Source organism: Ictalurus punctatus, chromosome 11 (assembly GCF_001660625.3).
Source record: "Ictalurus punctatus breed USDA103 chromosome 11, Coco_2.0, whole genome shotgun sequence".
In the NCBI taxonomy this organism is placed as follows: Eukaryota; Metazoa; Chordata; class Actinopteri; order Siluriformes; family Ictaluridae; genus Ictalurus; species Ictalurus punctatus.
This window is the reverse complement of record NC_030426.2, coordinates 7,790,461-7,810,234: the sequence shown is the minus strand read 5'-3', so window position 1 is coordinate 7,810,234 and position 19,774 is coordinate 7,790,461. Positions and strand designations below refer to the sequence as shown.

Genomic DNA, 19,774 nt, shown 5'->3' with positions numbered 1-19,774 from the left:
AATAATCTGAATACAGTATTTGGTTAATATCCAAATGTCTATGAGAGAACAGAACACTTACTGGAGAAGGGTTGGAAGATAGAAAGAGACACTTCCACAGAACATTTTGAATTGCAGGGCATGAATGAGAATAGTGAGGCTCCAAACCTTCCTCCTGGGAAATCAAAAAGGCACACTTCATTCTTTTACTCCAGGTGGAAACTGTGCTTATTTTACTTCACTGAGATTTCACAGACCCACCGTTGACCTTGTCCAACACAAGAGGGCAGCGGATGAACAGGAACTGCGAGAGAAAATCAAGGATGTCCATATTTACACAGATAGGGATGGATTGTTTGTACTGTAGAGGAAGGTGGTGGGTGGTGTGTACATTTAGCAAGGTGGATGATAATGCTATTGATAGAAAATCTAGCGAAGATCACAGTGGAAAAGATATATATATATATATATATATATATATATATATATATATATATATATATATACACACACACACACACACACACACACACACCCATATATATGTATATATATATATATGTGTGTGTGTGTGTATATATATATATATATATATATATATATATATATATATATATATATATATATATATAATAGAAAATCTCATGAAAATCACAGTGAAAAGCGATACACACACACACACACACACACACACATATATATATATATATATATCAACCCAGTGAGATTAGGCACTGGTAGTTAATGTAAAGCATGGAAATATTTAGCCTGAGATATATATTATTCCAGAGAAAATTAGTGTTTATCCTCTCAATTTTTCCCATATGTATGAAGATAAATATATACAATCTTTAATACAATCTTTATTTTAATGATGTATTATTCCCTTAGATTAAATATCTATGCGCTTCTGCGTCCAGACATTTTATTATTTTCATTAGAATAAATCTGAGGTAGATAATTATAAGGAACATACAAAATCACAAAACAGTAATCAACTGTTCTAATAATACAAAGTTTATTATACAGCTCCCATGGATTTGAGTGACTACACAAGGGATATGCTACATGACAATCAAAAGCTATATTTATGGCATTCAGTGGTTTAAAACATGCTGGCAAGCATTTTATTCATTTAAGTAAATAAAAAAAAGTGCCTTTTGTGTAAAACAATCATGTATATGACAGGAGACCGTTAACACATTGCAAATGCCGCTGTGTTGCATTGAAGTTACAGACTTTGCAAAGACAGTTTTCCACTAAAAGCTTCGATATTGAAAATGTTTTTTGTTTTTTTTAAAATGTAAACATAAATCATGTAATTGCCACTTGAGACATGAGTTGGAGAAAAAAAAAACATAAGGCTTGCAGGTTACATGACATGCGTTAAGTATTGCTCGTTCTCTGTACCTGTCTTCTGTGTCCTGTGTTTTTGTTGTTGTTGTTGTTTTTGTTTTAAGCAGAGATAGACAGCCATGTTCTGAGCTACAGTGATTGAACAGTACTGTGAAAAAGTTTTAGGCATCCTATTTTTTTAGTACAAACTTTGTTATAGATTTTTATTTTGTGACTTCTACATTATCAAGTCAGTAGAAAAACATTTTAGATTCCCAAACATTAGTTTTCCAGCACAAAATTAAATATTGCAGAAAAATGTTTGTATGTCAGTAAAGAAAGCAGCATATTAAGTGGTAAGAGACGCTTTTCAGACAAAAAAAACATAATGAAGGCTGCTGGATTTTGCTGCAAAAATAAGAAGGAAGTGCGAAATTCAGTGTCTCCAGAAGAACCGTGGCTGCTCTTTATAGTATTTTTTTAAAATGGTGAAACATTTATTTCCATTATTGTTGAAGGCATCTTTGTTCTACAGCATTTCTTTACATGTGCCTAAGACTTTTGCACAGTTCTGTACATGGGAGCTGTTAATCACACCTGTACCATTCCGCATGTGAATTTTAGTTCTTATAACTTTGATTTGATTAAATTCTCAAAAGATAGAAAATTTAATTCTACTCACTTGCCCAAAATTAGCTTATAATACAAATTAAGAATGGGTCACCTTAACCTACAGCAAATGTGATGCCTTACAAATCAGTGTGAGCCAAAAATATCATTTATACAAATCAAAATCAATTTACATTATGAATAATGGTTGTCTATATCTGCCAGAGCCAGTGAGTGTGCAAGCGAGATAGCGTTCAATTATACATTCACAAGCACAATGTGTGTTCAAAACAGAATTGCAGCAAGAGGACACTTATACATTACAGAAAACATGGACAAAACACCAAAGGATATTTAGCAAAATACATAATATTCTTTGGAAAAAATCAAACAATTCTTCTTTTTTTTTCCAAACCAAGGCAGCTGTGATGACAAGATATGCAATAAAACACAAATCAATGATCATGACAGATATTTCTGGTGTATAATGACACCATGACACCTTTTTAGACCTGTGTGTGTGGGTGCTAAAATGAGCGTTGTAAATGATTTGATAACACTTCTATCACACTTTCTAAATGGACAAGAGAGAACTGTTGGCGTAGCATTTCATATACAATATGTAAGTTAAGGCCTGCATATTGATTCCTCACCCACATTATATTAGACTTTAGCAAAGTTTAAGCTAATTTGTAGCTTTATCATCACACCCACCTCTTCAGAAATGTGAGTTTTCAGCATGGTTACACTTCTTCTCCCTTTAATATTGGTATGGAGATGATGGTTCAGTGATAGTGTTTCTAACAGATGTCTGTTTTGGATAAAGTAAGACAAGCTACATGGAAGACGAATATGATGTAAACCAAGCTGTTCTCTTTGAAGATGCACTTTGTGGAATGTGCACTTGAAGGCTATAACAGAGGCTGAACAGTAAGTATGCGGTGTAGATAAGACACTGAACATTGCGGAACCAATTCATACACAAGGTGTGCATTTACACAAGCTTGAAATAAGCCAACATGTGCACTCTATAAAAAGGTGTTCAGCTTGAGTTCCAGTTGTACACTTCACTGCTGATATCTAGAAGAATTTCAGAAGTAGCTATATTCCTATTGCCAAAAGAGGATTCCACTTGTTACTCCATTATAATATAATATACACATTCTCCTGTTGTTAGGGAAGTGTGATATAGGGTGACTTCTCAAGCACAGAACAAGTTCATGTTTCATAAAAAAGTGAGATCTGTTATAGAATTTGTAAACAACAACCAGTGGTGTCACTTTGTCAAAAGTAGCTTAATATTAAGTGAAATTACATTTTTGCCCTATCACCCACACCTACCTCTGAGAATGTTGACCTGCATAACAGGGCTGCATGGCCAGAAGTATGTTTTGTGTAACACAGAAATGATTTTGTGGTGGTTGCATACAACAAGAGGGGAAAAAAAGGGCAAAAATCCATGAAATAATGAACTGTTGACAGGGCCGGTGCACACGTGTGGTAAGTACGTCTGTGTTCAGAACTGTGCAATATCACAATAAAAGAACTGATGACTCCTCTTTAGTGTTTAGTAAAAATTGATCATGCCAACTAATGATCAGTAAAACATTACAGCTTCAAATGGACAAAAGCTGTGATGCAACATTACAGTACAATCTGCTCATGTTCTAGGAAAAAGCAAAGGCAGCATACAAGGCTATGTATGAACTGGTTATCCATCAACAAAAAAAGATGTCCGTTTGTTTAAAATATATAAAAATGAATAGAGCAAGTATTCAATTCTTTGATTCCAGACAACAAATTTTTTTTTATGGCGCAAAAATTACACATGATCTATGCATCTATACATTTTGATTTGTTAAATGTGTCAATATTTATGGTAATAGTTAATATACATTATATTTATAGATAGCTTCAGAGGTTCTCTTTTTACGAAAAGAACAAAGCTTCTGCATAAAATATTAAGCTTATTTTCCTCTCTTTTTTAAGCCATAGGTTTGTATCAAATAAATTGTATAAATATTCTAAATTCATGCAAATTATTAAAACCAGTGATTATTTAAAAAGGTTGAAACCTGATACATTGAAATATTGTACCTTTTTTACATATAAGTAAATGGTTTCTTTTTTTCCTATAGGAGTACAATTTTACTAAAAAATAATTTTGTCATGATGGAAGATATTGAATATTGGACAATTTTAAAGCAGTTTATATTTTGAAGTGCATCCATGGGCTAATGTGATCAACAAGAAACCATCTTGTCTGTCTCAGAGTACTAAGACAGTGTGACTGGATAAACATAACCTGAATGGCTGGACAAATGAGGGTGAAGAAGTATGTAACTTAAGGTGACGCATTTTTCCCCTGCTGGCTAATCTTTTCCTGTGCCTTTCTCTTGCTTAGATTTTTTTAAGGAAAGATGCACAATGTCTGAGCAGTAGATGCTTGTCTCTCAAAAGATGAATGACAGCTTTAAAAGGTAACTGCCACAAGTACCACCTGTCTAGGAAATTCTTAAGTACCAGAAAGCTCCACATTTAGGCGGTCGGCATTACTACCAGGAATCTGGCATGGAATTCAGAGCTGTGTCTGTAGGAAGTAGCTGTGGTTTTAACAAATACAGCTTCTTGCCACATGTTGCCTGTGGTTTGTTCAGAGGTTACCACCCCCAACAGAAAATCCAACTTTGAAAGCTCACTTTCAGATTTACTTGGGGCCAGACCAGCCTCTGTCACTGTATGCTCCTTCTCCAGTGGCAGAATGAGGTGAAGGGGCACAAAGCTCAGAGTCTGTATCGGACTCACCCTCTGCGATGTAGGGCCTCACTTTGGAGCAGCGTGTCACGCCACTGAAGTATGCGTTGTTAAGGAACTCTAGGTTCTCTTTAGACTGTGAGATACTGAAGCCACTGAAGGAGCGCTCAAGCTCCTCGTGATCCACAGAGGGAATGGAGATGGACGTGTCACTGTCAGCACCCGCCTGCTGCTGAGACACAGCTCCCGGCTTCACCTCCTCCACTGCACTGCCACGAGAGCCTCGGTTGGAGCCATTATGGCCACTAGAGGAGCGCTCATGAGTTGGTGGGGGTGGGATTCGCACCAAGGAGGTGTCACCTACTGGGGAGGTGCCTCTGCAGCACTGAGGGGGTCCAGGAAGGGCATGAGGTTGCCAAGAAGTGGATGGAGGGCAGTTGTTCTGGTTGACACATGCAGATGGAGGAGCATCAAGGTTCTTTTGGCCAGTTGAGCTGTTAGAACGGATGATCTTGGTAATAGAGCCAGACTTCTCCATATGCTCGATTGGGCTATGGTACGGTGGGGCTGGGTCAGGCTCCTTAGAACCAAAGTAGGCATCTGTCTCAGACTGTGGAATTCCCATTCTCTGGATGTAGACATTTACCAAGAAATCAAGTTTCCTTTCCATTGACATCACCTGTTCAAGAGCAGAGTTAAGAAAACACAACACCTCAGGTGCAAGCCAGCTTATCTTTTCAACCTAAAATCACCAATTTAGGATAGACCTACTAATAAACTACTACTTAGAACTAACCTTACTTGCAATTATTCACACTTATGGGGAGAGATCTTATTTCAATGTTCAGGTGCTCACAAAACAGCTGTTTCACCCCCCCAATTTATGAGAACACAGTAGGGCAGTTCATATCACCACTGCCGTCTATGAGGTCAGGTAGTTTAATCCAGTTTTTCGGAACCATGGGCCAGTACAGTTGTCAAATATCCTGTATGACAACTGTACTGGCAAATTCTTTTTTAAAAAATGTATTTATAGATTTTGGAAATGGTATGGTGATTTTAAAGAGGAAATAGGAGTTCACTAGAATTGTTGTAATTAGTATTTATAAAGTTACTCTTGAACATTGAAATGTGCAGGTCCTAGATAAAGAAAGCTAAAATGGTGCATTTATGAATGTGAGAATCTCTAAAACTAGCAGATTTGTCAAACCAGTCTTAATAATGTTTAATGACCTGTTTCTCTACTTTCAGAAGCCTTCCCATCATGCTTGGATCCTCCGCAATTTCTGCTTCTGTTGAGCTTTTAGGACGATCCTTGTCTGTGATTGGAGCACCTCTCCCAACAATCTGGTCGACCCTACCATTCAAATAATAAAAAAAAAAGAAACACAATCTAGACTATATCATATGTTACAGTGTCAACTTATGAAGTGCAAGCCTTATTATAGGAATTGTCAAAAATGCAGAGAGAGCTAAAAAAAAAAAATATGCAGAGACAGCTATATTGACTTGTTTAAAGTGTGTTAAGGAATAAACTTTGTAAAATGCTTAGAGGAAAGTAGGGCATGAGGAGAGAGGAGATATAAGGACATCCCACACTCATTCACTAGCACTCTGCCGGAACATTATGTACGTGAATGAGGGCATGCAGTATGGTGGAACATGATATGAACAGGTGTTTCCAGATTAAGAGAGAGATAGAGAGACAGAAGAATGGACAAAGAGCCCGGCCCACCATAAGGACTATACCTACATACTGTATGTGCACTGAAATACAGCATTTGAACAATGTGTCATTGAAGTTAACAACCACTGAAACTGTATAAACCACAATGAAATTGACAAGCATTTTCCAAGCTGATCAGATAACGTGTTGCAATTTTTAATATATTTCTGACACATTATTCAAAATATGACAAAATGCTTGTTATTAAAATATTTGTCCTTTTTTTTAATTATTATTATTTTGGAAATATTTTTTCCATGTTTGCCCAGAACACTTCAAGCTTACTATTGCACTGTAGTTAGAATTTCATTCAGGTTTCTTGAATTAACCAACAGACCCACAAAAACAAAAACAAAAATAATAAATAAAAAAGATCAATAATAAATGAAATTGATATAAAATAAGCTTACCTAGTTATACTCATACATCATTAGATGGCTGTTGTGTATTATATGGCATGCCCCTAAAATATGTCATGCCAACATGCATAAAAAAAGACTGTTGAAATTACAATTCTACTTGGTCATAGGCACCTTTGCTGCATTTTGCTCGGTCCAGATTATTCATTTCATACAGCGAAGCAAGCAATCCAGCTCAACCTGTTTTTGTTCAGCAATTAACTACTTACCTGTATTATATATAATATTTGAAATTTCATATCTATATGACATATGTGTGTGAATCATCACTTGGATATGTACCATGCTCAGTCTCAACAAACAAAAGATAAAGTGAATTAAGAGTATATCAGCAGCTACTAACTAAATTCCTGCATAGCTGCCCTCAGTAAGGACTGAAGGAATTACTGCTCAGGTCTTCTGCCATGTAAATGACCATGCAGAACACACATACATACAAAATGAAAGGCTTTTTGTGATGAATTGTAAATGTCAATAAAACGTCACATTTCATCTGCCAATCCACTAAAGTAGAGCTAATTCTTGTGCCTTGTTTGCGTTAACTGAGCATTCCAAGAAGCAATGTTATACAAGTCATGTAGTGTGACCCAAAAACAGGTTGTTTTTCTTTCCGCTCAGCACAATCAGCAAAAAAATTAAAATATAGCTCTAAGGCGAGCACGAGATGCAGTTTGGTGCGTCCTAACCTAGGTGAGAACTGGGGCGACTCTTTGGTTCCCTTGGTTGAATACTTCTTATGGCGGGGAGTGGTGGGACCTGGAGGACCCAATATCATATCTATCCTGGCAAAGCAAATAGAGGAGAGGACAGCACAATGCAGGATGATGCGACACAGACCAGCACAGACGTCAGGACCATGGGCACATTAGCATAGGAAGGGGGAAAAGAACCAAACCATGAAAAAGGAAATTTAAATAGGAAAAGAGAGAAGGACAAAAAGTGAAAATATATTCTCGACATACTTTACAGAGTAAACAGCCGAATGGCTGTTTTCTAAGTTTCAGCTGGAGCAGTGATGGTGTGATCTTGCAGTGAAACAAAAGCAAGATTTTGGCAAAAGTAGGTACTGAAAGTATGCCTAAGTATGCTTCAAGAGCATGAATATATTCAAAATTGTATATATTGAATCACTTTCTCAAGTCAGAATACTATATACATATATCAATATTCCTTGTGGACGGGATTGATATGATTGCCCCTAAATTCAGAGAAACTGAATGTCAAACAGATTTGTTTCAGGTCTGCCTTCCATACTACCATACATTCTGTGTTATCACTCTAAATGAGCAATGATGTCCTTCCATGGTGGGTAAGTGTTTATGCACACAACACACCACAAAAAGACAGGCTGGTACACACCATGATATTAGATACACACAATGAAACAGTTTTGACCTATTTGACTTCATGGGATACACAGGTGAAAAATGTGATGTCATATTGACAAATGACTGAACCGGGAAAGATTCCAAAACAGGGGGACATGCGAAATGTTAAAAATGTGTAGTGTTATACAATAGCCAATGCTTTGAATAGTGCTCTGTGGACATGTGTATGTGTACAAGTATTGTTGAGGGAAAGCAGAGGACAGGAGAGAGAAAACAAACAGGAGAAGACAGAAAGAATACAAAAAAGGGAAAAACCACGACCTAAGCACACATAAATTTTATATCTGCTCTTGCCTGGACTGCAGATTTTTAATCCTGGCCAACATGTCTAGGTGTCCAGCTGAATACTGCTCAATAACATCCATCACATCATAAGGCCGGAGACTCTCCTTAAACTTTCTCTTTGACACCATAAACCGCATAATGCTGCAGAGACAAGGCATTTGCACACAGTATATTAATGCCAAGCCAACATATTACATTGTCAATACATCAGCATTAAGTCTGTAGCCAGACACATGGGACATGAAAGTGAAAATGATTTGTTTTAAGCCTGGTGATGTTACAGTCTCCCTACTCTTTTTATATGCTGTGTAATATAATAATGCTGTGTAAGTACACTCCAAATTTCAACTTTGTTGTACAAGGTTAATATCCCTGCCTTCCAAGCTAAAATGAAGCACGGAGTCTTCTCACATGACCATTTTTTCCCCTTTCCACTGTCCTAAAACATGTCACCCTGCACTTGACAGACTTCCTTTATTTAAATTTGTAAATTTCATAGAGCATACATATTGTTAAGAATGTTTTTTAAAAAATACCAAAAAATGGCAAGCTATTAATTATACTATACACTATATGACCAAATGTATGTGGACACCTTGCCATCACACCTACACTAATCAGCCATAACATTAAAACCACCTGCCAAATATTGTGTAGGCTCACCCTTGTGCTGCCAAATCAGGTCTGACCCATCGAGGCATGGCAAGGTGTGCTGTGGTTCCTGGCAACAAGATGTTAGCAGCAGATCCTTAAAGTCCTGTAAGGTGCGAGGTGTGGCCTCCATGAATCAGACTTGTTTGTCCAACACATCCTACAGATGCTCGTACGGATTGAAATCTGGGTTATTTGGAGGCCATGTTAACACCGGGAACTCTTTGTCATGTTCCTCAAACTGCTCTTGAACACTTTTTGCAACGCATCAGGATGCATTATCCTGCTGAAAGAGGCCACTGCCATTAGGGAATACCGTTGCCATGAAGGTAGGTGTTTAGGTAGGTGGTATGTGTCAAAGTAACATCCACATGATTGCCAGGACCCAAGGTTTCCCAGCAGAACATTGCCCAGAGCATCACACTTCCTCCGCCAGCTTGCCTTCTCCCCATAGTGCATCCTGTTCCTCAAGCACACATGTTCACATGATGTAAAGGAAAATGTGATTCATCACACCAGGTCATCATCTTCTTCTATTGCTTCATGGTCCAGTTCTGATGCTCACGTGCCCATTGTGGGCACTTTCGGCTGCTGCGCAGCCCCATAGGCAGCAAGCTGCGATGCACTGTGTGTTCTGATACCTTTCTATCATAGCCAGCATTAACTTTTTCAGCAGATTGTGCTACAGTAGCTCTTCTGTGTCATCGACTAGACGGACTAGCCTCTGCTCCTCACGTACATCATTGAGCCTTGGGCACCCATGACCTTGTCACCAGTTCACCAGTTGTAGTTTCTTGGACCACTTTTAGTAGGTACTAACCACTGCATGCTGGGAACACCCCACAAGACCTGCCATTTTGGAGATGCTCTGACCCAGTCTAGCCATCACAATTTGGCCCTTGCCAAAGTCGTTCAGATCCTTACACTTGCCCATTTTTCCTGCTTCTAACACATCAATTTTGAGAACTGACTGTTCACTTGCTGTGTAATGTATCCCACCCCTTAACATGTGCCACTGTAACAAGATAATCAAAGTTTTTCATTCACCTGTCATTGGTTTTAATGTTATGGCTGGTCAATGTTTATAAGCTTATTAGGCATTCCATTCTGAAACCATGGGCATTATTATGGAGTTGAACCCTTCTTTTGTAGCTATAACAGCACAATTCTTCTACAAGACTTTGGAGTATGTCTGTGAGAATTTGTGCTCATTCAGTCAAATGAGCATTTGTGAGGTCAGCCACTGATGTTGGATGAGAAGGCCGGGGCTCGCAATCAATGTTCCAATTCCTCCCAAAGGTGTTCAGTGGGGTTGAGATCAGGGCTCTGTGAAGGTCGCTAGAGTATCTCCACACCAAACCTATTAAACCATGTCTGTATGGATCTCGATTTGTGCACATGGTGCACAAGCTACCAATTCACAGTACTTGTGCTGATGTTGCTTCCAGAGGCAGTTTAGAAATCTGTAGTGAGTGACACAACAGAGGATAGGCGATCTCTATGTGCTTCATGCTTCAGCACTCAGCAGCCCTGCTCTGTGAGTTTGCGTGGTCTACTACTTTGTGGCTGAGCTGTTGTTGCTCCTAGACGCTTCCATTTCATGATAATAGTACTTATGGTTGACTGGGGTAGACCTACCAGGGCAGAAATTTCATGAACTGGCTTGTGGCAAAGGTGGCATCCTATGACAGTGTCACATTTAAAGTTACTGAGCTCTTCAGTACAACCAATTCTACTTCTAATGTTTGTCTGTGCATATTGCATTGCTATGTGCTTGATTTTGTGCACCTGTTAGCAATTGTTGTGGCTGAAACACTGACCTCAATAATTAGGAGGGATGATCACATATGGTTGGCTATATAGTCAATAGTCTTAAATTCAGGTTATTAAATATATGAACAGACGAGAAAGCTTCCGGTTTATGCTTTTTGCAAATAAGGATTTTGTGCGCTGTTACTTACCACACTGCCCTGATGGTAACTTTTATTCCTGGTGTTAAATCTTGTGGAACAAACTCACAGTGGCAGCTCTTATTGTCATCAACAATGTCCTCTCCGGGTAGGCTGGCTTCTACAAAAAAGACAATATGAAAACAGGGGACTCCAGTATTAGTAAACAAAGCCCTAAATCTCCCTCGTCTTAAGCTCGTTTTCTCTAGGATGGCACTAAGCAGAGACCAGCCACAGCCATTAACTTGCACAGCTCAGTAAGACAGTGTACAGTTGAATATTGGTTAGGTCAGGGCAGGTTAATGGGCAGTGTGAGCTCATCTCATTGGCCAGGTGATATCACAGCGGCCCAGTGCACAAGGAGAGGGTAGGGATAGCCAGGATTTAGAGACTAGGATTTAACCAAAACTACTGTAGCCCAGAAGAACACAAACCAGCAAATATATCAAAGTGCAAATTAGAGCTGAACACTCTACCTCCATGCAAGCTTGAAATACAGCGACTCTGCAAAAATATTTGGTGAAACTAAGCGATATTCGATAATCATATTTGTTAAGAGCTATTTGATAATTCATTTTGCAGAGTAGCTGTAAGTCAAATGCCATTGCTTCAGTTAATGGTAGGCAATGTAGGAATTACAGTATAAGGCACTGAACAAGAGTAAAGAGTGTTTATGCTCTTAAAGTGAAATTCTTTAATAATGTATTTGACTGAACTGTTAGCTTTTATCTTGAGTTCAATCTACATGGGTCCCCTTTACTGACTTTATATTTCCTTGACATTTCCAGTTCAGTGAAGCTTTGATAAATATGTTTTAACACCATTTATATTTTTTTCAATATCTCCTGGTTGATTATTATGCTGGAGCAGTAATTCTAGGGTACAGTATTTGTCAACTGTGGTCCCATTTGTCTCCATAGTTCATCTGGCATTAGAGTAACTATAGTACTAATCGTGCTTACTATACCAGCTAAATCACAGAGCCTAACAAAACTTGTAGAGCTCCAACCTCTCAGGTGATTTATGAAGGGCTACAATAGATTTTGGACAAATATGGAGCTGTTACAGTGCTCTGTGATGCCAGCTGGAAGGCCCCATCAAATGGTAAGTTGCTAGGGCTTCAGAAATTAATCAGCTTTTTTCACATGCAGGTAACAGCACAGCATTGCCAGTTGGCTGAGGCTGTTAATTTGGAATCATGGTATAAATGAAATGACTCAAGAACAGAAACATGCACCCTTGTTGGTTATCCTGTTTCTAGGGTTCATAAAAGAGCTTGCTATAGTGGCCACAACCATGTGATTATTGTCTTACTGATCAACCCTTCAATTGCTGCAAACATTGGAGAAGAAAGATGACAATATGTTGGTTAAAATGTGGCTGCCAAGAAATTGATATGACAAGGCCATTTAAAATTTACTGGCTAAAGAACATGAACGCAAATAAAACAATAACAAAAAACTGAGGATTTTTTAAAAACTACATGAGAAATGTAAGGGTAAGGTTTAAGAGTAAATGCAGGGCTGGTCTTGCCTTATAGGCTAGGTTCCCAACCCTGGTCCTCGTTACTTCTCCTTGTAGTGTTTTTCCTGCTTTAAAATATCCATTTAAAACTAATTTGCTTATTAACACACTAAGCAGATGTGTGTATGTTAGAGCAGAGAAAACACTAAAAATTACAAAACAGTTGGTACTACAGGACCAGTGTTGGGGAAATGTGCCTTATTGGAATTAAATAAAATGTGCATGCACCCAATAAAGAAAGAGAATAGAACATAAAGATAGGTGTTGTCTTTTTAAACTTAATGAAAAATATACCAGAATAGTATTGCCATTCATGAAGACATGATTTCCTCCAGAAACTCAAAGATATGAAACATTGCTATTTGTTACCTAATTGTGCATATAACTGCCTAAAATTATGATAAAAACAAGAATTGAATGCTGTTGATTTGTCATATCTTACATACACATTTTGTAATAAATAGAAATTATAAAAGCGGACAATGGCATACTTCTTAAATGTAATACAAAGAAATTGAAATACAGCCACACATGACATTGTGGTTGCATGATGAATATTCACACATGTTAGCAGTTAACTGAGAGTTAACTATTGCTCAATTTATTCCCAATTTTATTTCCAAAGTGCTATATTACCAAGACATACATGACTTCATTAGAACTGCAATTAATTACTACACATACGCTATGTTTGTACTGTATCAGTATGGGAGGAGACTTTATCTGAGATATTATCACTAATATCTTATGCAACAAACCCTGAAAATGGGAGATTTGACAGACCTGAATATAACCAATCAAAATCAAAAGGGTAGAATTAAAAAATTAAATTTACATTCCCATTAAACTTAATAGCACATACAAGGAAATGCACTATATGTCACTATATGTTATTATATATTTTTTTTCCTTCTCAAATCAAGCACCTCCAATGAAAATTTTAATTTAAATAACGTAATTTTAAAAAAAAACAAACAAACAAACAAAATAACCTAAACCTTTAATCAAAAGGACAGTAAGCAAGTGTTTCCTTGGGTAAAGAAGCCCAAGCACAAGAAATAGTCCATTACTCTGTGTAAAGGTCTGCAATATTAAAGTACTGAATGCTGCGTCAGGATACAATTTTAGAACCTTGAAAATTTTAGACCTAGAACAATCAATCTCAATAGAGCATACATTTCTAAATGTATTCTTACCAAGTTTTCCAGAAAAAACCCCAAAAACAAAACAATATTTGTTAAAGTTGGTCTATTTTTGCCTTCTATTTCACAAGCTCCAGGTAGCTAAACAGCAAAGTGGTATTCAAAATACTAAGAATTTAATAAAAAATACTGTAAAAGTGGGCCATGTCCACTGTTTACATTCTGTAATGCCCAATTTTGCACATCTACAACATATCACAAGCATGTCTATAATTCACTTGCAAGCAGGTGCTATGTTGTAACCAAATCACATGCTAAGTTTATGCATATATATTGTGAAATAAAAGTTACAATAAAAAAACAGAATTCAAAAGTAAATAACATCAGTATGTCTACCAACAGGAAGTTATAATTAAAATTAGTTTGACTTTGAATAGTGTTGCTTTAAAGGGTAGAAGTTGTACAGGGCCCAGACCCGTCTGGTTTGCCTGACCTGGAGAGCTCTTCTGCCTCAAATCTTCTGCCTGCATCTCAATCAGCACTTTAGCATCAGCATCGAACAGAGAAATGAAAAGGACAGCATCAGGACCCATATTCATTAAAAAACAACGAGGGAAAAATCAGCACACATGGATTACAAATAGGCTACACTTTACACAATGTGCTTTTGTGAGAGCCCCTATAGTTATGTTTTACTAGAAATTTGTAATAATTTAAAACTTGCTTAAGTGTTTATTTACAATTGGATTTCTAATACTTAGTAAGTTAAATATAAAAATGCTATTTTTAGGGCTTCTCAAAATTGCACTTTGTAAAAAGTGTGACCAGGAAGCAAGCTTGAACGCACTTTTTCAAAAATGTTGCAGTAACACACAAACACTGGTGCAGCCATAATAGCTGTAATTTCTATGCAACATAAAGGACTTGATAAAGATGGGTCAGGTAGCAACTATAATCAGTTTCCTTAATTTTCAGTTCCAGAGTTTCTGTGCTTCCTCTCAACTTTTAAAGTATATATATATATATATATATATATATATATATATATATATATATATATATATATATATATACATACATATATATATATATATATATATATATATATATATATATATATATATATATCCACAAACACCCTGGCTGCACAAAGAAGCTACACACTATACCAAAACCAGTAAGCAAATTACAGAGAATGCCAGCAGTTTCGGGGAAAAAAAGACGTCACACTATAACACAAACTACTAGGTAATTATTACATGCAATAAAACGAACAAGAATCCTGATGTTTAAAACTTAGAAATTTATTATCTATTTAGTCAATTTAGGCAACTTCGATTAATTAATGTTTTTACCCCAACATTAAAAGAAGTTTAAATCCTCAGTTCCTGAAAGTGTTTTAATATAACCAGTTTAACGGAAATTAGAATGAAAACAGAGATAACAGAACTAGATCCATGACTTAACGCTCACAGAAATCACATAGAATACAACATCCCCAAGTACTCAAAAACTCAAAGATCGATCACAAGTATACACAATTTTACAGACCTTCCATTGTCCACTGAACCAAGTTTCAGAAACAAAATGCACTTATATATGAATACATCTCTACTAGATTCCCTCACCTTCTGAGTTTTGGCGTGAAGCTGCCCCTTTGAAGCGAAATGCTTGTCTAGCACGGCCACGATCACCAAAACTCAGACTCTTGGGCACCTTAGAAGGACTGTCTTCAATGTTATCTGCACTGGGAGAGCGTCTCAGAGGCTGCTGGCCCTGAGGTGAACTTTTTCCCTTTGTTCCCGAGCTTCTCGGGCTGGAGAACACTCGTTCTTTCAGACTGACCTTCTGACTGCAAATGATAAAGGTGTTATGATAAATCTCAGTTACCAAGTAAACCACCTATTTTATCAAATTGCCTTTTGCATTATCTAATAAAAGCCAAATAGGAAACTTTACAGTTCACTGCAAACAGATTTTATCATTAGTGATGAAGAGGATCTAGAATGACATCAGTAAAGACAAAGAGAAAATGAAGATTTATCTGGAATAAGCTCTGAATAGAAATATATACTAATCAGAGAGAAACATATTCATTGTTAAATTGTAGATGCATTGTGGTTAAAAATGTATTTACCTTGGGGATGGCTCTGGTTGGGCTTCCTTCCTGTGTGAAAAAGCATATATTTAAATACATAACAGGATGGTTATCCAGAAACAAACAGAGATAACCAAAAAAAAAAAGTTTTAAATGATGTTATAATGAGATAGATTCACAATTATGAACTATTATGTTACCTAAAAGAAAGGCCAGATTTACTCTTCAGATTTCTCAGCAGATCAAGCTGGTTAAGGGGTGGGATGAGTCTGAAAAAACAAACAAACACACAACCGTTTTAGCCACAGTGGTAATGTGTGCTTACTGTCAACTTGTGCACCTAAATACGATATAATGATCATGCAAACATGGCAAAGTAAACAATAAATGTGTGCACCGTATTCCATGACGTTATGTATATTTACATTTATTCATTTAGCAGACGCTTTTATCCAAAGCGACTTACAAATGAGAAAATACAAGCAAATTATGTTGAGAGAAATCATATTAAAAGGGCAATAACAGACACATAGTAAAACCAACTATGTATCACACGCAGATTTAAACAACAAAATGAAATCAGTAACACTTTGAACCTCAGAATTCTGAATATCAGATCTAGATTTTGAGGTACATTGCTGCCATGTTTCCAGCTGTCAGCCTGCCAGAACCCAGTGTGCAGTGCCAGGAGGTGGAGAAACAATAAATTCATGGTGTGCTTCAAATTTAAATTTGAAAGCAGGAAGAAAACAAACCTGAAGTGTTAAAGATTCATGCTGAATAGTAAAAGTGAGGTGAGAAAATGTGGTGCATATAAGGTCCACAGAAAGCTGGAGGAGTGAGTTGCTGTCAGTGGTATGCAGTGCTACAGTCTGCATCGTGAGGTGAAAAAGTGTGGCTGCAGTGCCATGAAAGGTCATATAAAAGCTAGAAAGGTGAAAGCCATAGAGAGAAGGATAGATATACACTCACTGAGCACTTTATTAGGAACACTATACTAATAAAATGTATTACTGGTAGTGCCTCCCTTTTTCCACAAGATGTTGGAAATTTTCTTTTGAGATTCTGGTCCATGTTGACATGATTGCATCACACAATTCCTGCAGATTTTTCAGGTGCACTTTCATGCTGTGAATCTCCCGTTCTAAAGGTGTTCTATTTAATTCAGATCCGGTGACTGGGAAGGCCACTGAAGAACACTGAACTCATTGTCGAGTTCATGAAACCAGTTTGAGATGACTTTTGCTTTGTGGCATGGTGCATTATCATGCTGGAAGTAGCCATTAGAGGTTGGGTAAATTGTGGCCATGAAGCGATGCACATGATCAGCAACAATACTCAAATAGGCTGTGACATTCAAGTGATGATTGATTGGTATTAACAGGCCCAAAGTGTGCCGAGAAAACATTCCCCACACCACCTCTACCAGTCTGGACTGTTGACACAAGTCAGGTTGGGTCCATGGATTTATGCTGTTGGCAGCAAATTCTGACTCAACCATCTGTGTGCCTCAGCAGAAATCGAATTCATCAGACTAGGCTACGTTTTTCCTGTATTAAACTGTCCATTGCTGGTGAGCCTGTGCCCACTGCAGCCTCAGCTTTCTGTTCTTGGCTGACAGAAGTGGAAATTAAAGTGGTGCTCTGGTATTCTAGACCATCCGTCTCAAGGTTTAATGTGTTACGCATTCTGAGATGTTTTTTTCTGCTCACCACAATTGTACAGAGTGGTTATCTGAGTTACTATAGCCTCTCTGTCAGCTCGAACCAGTCTGGCCATTCTCCGTTGACCTCTCTCATCAACAAGGCATTTCCATCGCCAGAACTGCTTCTCACTGGATGTTGCGCGTGAGACTGTTGTGTGTGAAAATCCCAGGGGATCAGCAGTTACAGAAATAATCAAACCAGCCCATCTGGCACCAAAAATCATACCAAATCATGTCAAAATCACTGAGAACACATTTCCCCCCATTCTGATGGTTGATTTGAACATATGCCCTCCCAGGAGGAGTGCTTCAGATAAAAACTCTTCACAATAAACAGACCATGTGGATAGTATTTAGTTAGAATTGTGAAAGGTTAGTACAGCTACTGTACAGCCAGAAATCCACAACCTATTTTGTATCTATTTATGTTAAAAAAAAAAATTATATATAGAGTTTCAAATTTGGAATGTTGACATTTTGATAATTCTGTTGCAGGGTTTGTATGACAATACATTGAGTTAGCAGGCACTATATAAGATTACAATGTGTCAATATTTCTCTAACTACATTTTCACAAGGTGTGTGTAAGTAACATCACTAGAGTCAGAACACCTGTGTCTCACCATAGGTTATATAAGGCCTCGTTAACTTCAGCACCTCGCGAAGTAAATGCTCAGCAACCTTTCACCTGACGTTCACCAAGCCTTTATTCACATTTTGGGTTTCTATGGTTTTTGGAGTTTTCATCTGTTCTCAGATTACGTTTCCCTGCATAGCCCAGTCTGTATTGTTTGCCCGATCGCCCGACCCACTGTTATCTTCCACATTTCGAAACCCAGTATTCTAATCCTGTTTGTCTGCGCTTGCTTCCAACAAGGTAACGTAACAGATAGATAGATAGATAATTTCATTTGTCCTCCATATTTGTACACCATAGATATTAACCCTCAAAACAATCACAGACATAGAGGGGAAAAACACACACACAAAAAAAACAATGCCAGAGCATAAGATGGAATATCAATGGCTGATTACTTATGTGTTTAAAGTTTGTATAGCCATAGAAATAAAACTCCTACCATAGCTGGCCTTTCTGCACATGGGTAGTCTATACCTGCGGCCAGAAGGAAGGGGGATGAAATACTGAAAAAGTGGGTGGACTGGATCATAAAAAAATTTATGAAATGACACAGTCCCATAAATTAGGGGTAAGAATACCAATAAGTTTTCTAGCTAAAGTAGTTATCGCTAAGAGTTTGTTCTTGTTGGTAACTGTTAACATATGAAAGAATGGCATCATACATAAGAACTGGCTCAATGATACTTCGATTCAGAAGAAGAAGAAGACTAGGCTGAACAGACAGATGTTTAAGTTTACGAATAACTGTAAGTCTCTGTTGACAGCACTTGTGAATACCTAGTGTGCTGATTGAAGTTGAGATGTTTATCCAATGTATCTGAAAAATATCTGAAATGCTCCACCATTTCAACCATCTCTCTGTTAATGATAATACTGGAAGGATGGGTCAGTGTTTTGGAGGAGCTAAAAACCAGTTCCTTAGTCTTTGAAACATTGAGGTGGAGAAAATTTTCATCACACCATGCCCTAAAATATGCTATGGAGCATCGATCGTCTAAAAAAAGAAGCATTGTCCTTATTAAGCAGTGCAAGAATGGCAGTATCATCTGCACATTTAAAGTAATGAATGGTGGTAACTGGACTCTGACAATCATTTGTATAGAGAATATAAAGAAGTGGGCTAAATACATACCCCTGAGGGGTACCAGTGTTGAGAACAATGATGAGCTATAATACATTGTCCACCTTTACAACTTGTTTTCTATTAGAAAGGAAGTTATGAATCCAATGCCTTTTGGACATTCTTACATAAGCTTCACTGCTGACCTTCATACTTTCCAATAAATAAATCGGATTCCCAGTAGAAAATTTTGTATTAAATGAATCTCACCCCCTGTGAAAACTTTCCAATAAAAGGAATAGATGACTAGTGGACTGGGAGGCTGAGAACATAGCAATATTGGCAATGGTAGATGACTTCAGTAATTCATACAATTGTCTACTCAAGTATCTATTTCCCAGAAGAATACTTACTACTTTGAACAAACCATTAAAGCAGGGGTCTTCAATCTTATCCACAAAGGGCTAATGTGGCTGCAGGCTTTCATTCCAAGCAAGCAAGATCCACATC

At 37.4% G+C, this 19,774-nt stretch overlaps 2 protein-coding genes across 5 annotated transcripts in view; both read right to left on the bottom strand.

Annotated features, from left to right (window-relative positions):
• Window positions 1–8,289, bottom strand: part of LOC108272125 (mucin-5AC) — a 119,039-nt gene extending 110,750 nt beyond the window's left edge. For both annotated transcript variants that reach the window (XM_017480324.3, XM_017480325.3), the window contains exon 1: window positions 8,280–8,289. The gene's annotated coding sequence lies outside the window, so the exon portion shown is untranslated. The remainder of the gene's footprint in view (window positions 1–8,279) is intronic.
• The window catches only part of LOC108271553 (potassium voltage-gated channel subfamily KQT member 2), a 61,410-nt gene continuing 42,611 nt past the window's right edge, over window positions 976–19,774 (bottom strand). Inside the window, exons 9-17 of one of the 3 annotated variants that reach the window (XM_047158634.2) lie at window positions 16,060–16,128; window positions 15,899–15,928; window positions 15,390–15,613; window positions 14,255–14,302; window positions 11,108–11,216; window positions 8,505–8,636; window positions 7,509–7,604; window positions 5,911–6,034; window positions 976–5,356 (exon numbers count right to left, since the gene is read on the bottom strand). In XM_047158634.2, the coding sequence (XP_047014590.1) occupies window positions 4,631–5,356; window positions 5,911–6,034; window positions 7,509–7,604; window positions 8,505–8,636; window positions 11,108–11,216; window positions 14,255–14,302; window positions 15,390–15,613; window positions 15,899–15,928; window positions 16,060–16,128 (1,558 nt within the window). In that variant the 3' untranslated portion in view covers window positions 976–4,630. The remainder of the gene's footprint in view (window positions 5,357–5,910; window positions 6,035–7,508; window positions 7,605–8,504; window positions 8,637–11,107; window positions 11,217–14,254; window positions 14,303–15,389; window positions 15,614–15,898; window positions 15,929–16,059; window positions 16,129–19,774) is intronic. The other 2 variants (XM_017479192.3, XM_017479194.3) reach the window with 2 other exon arrangements.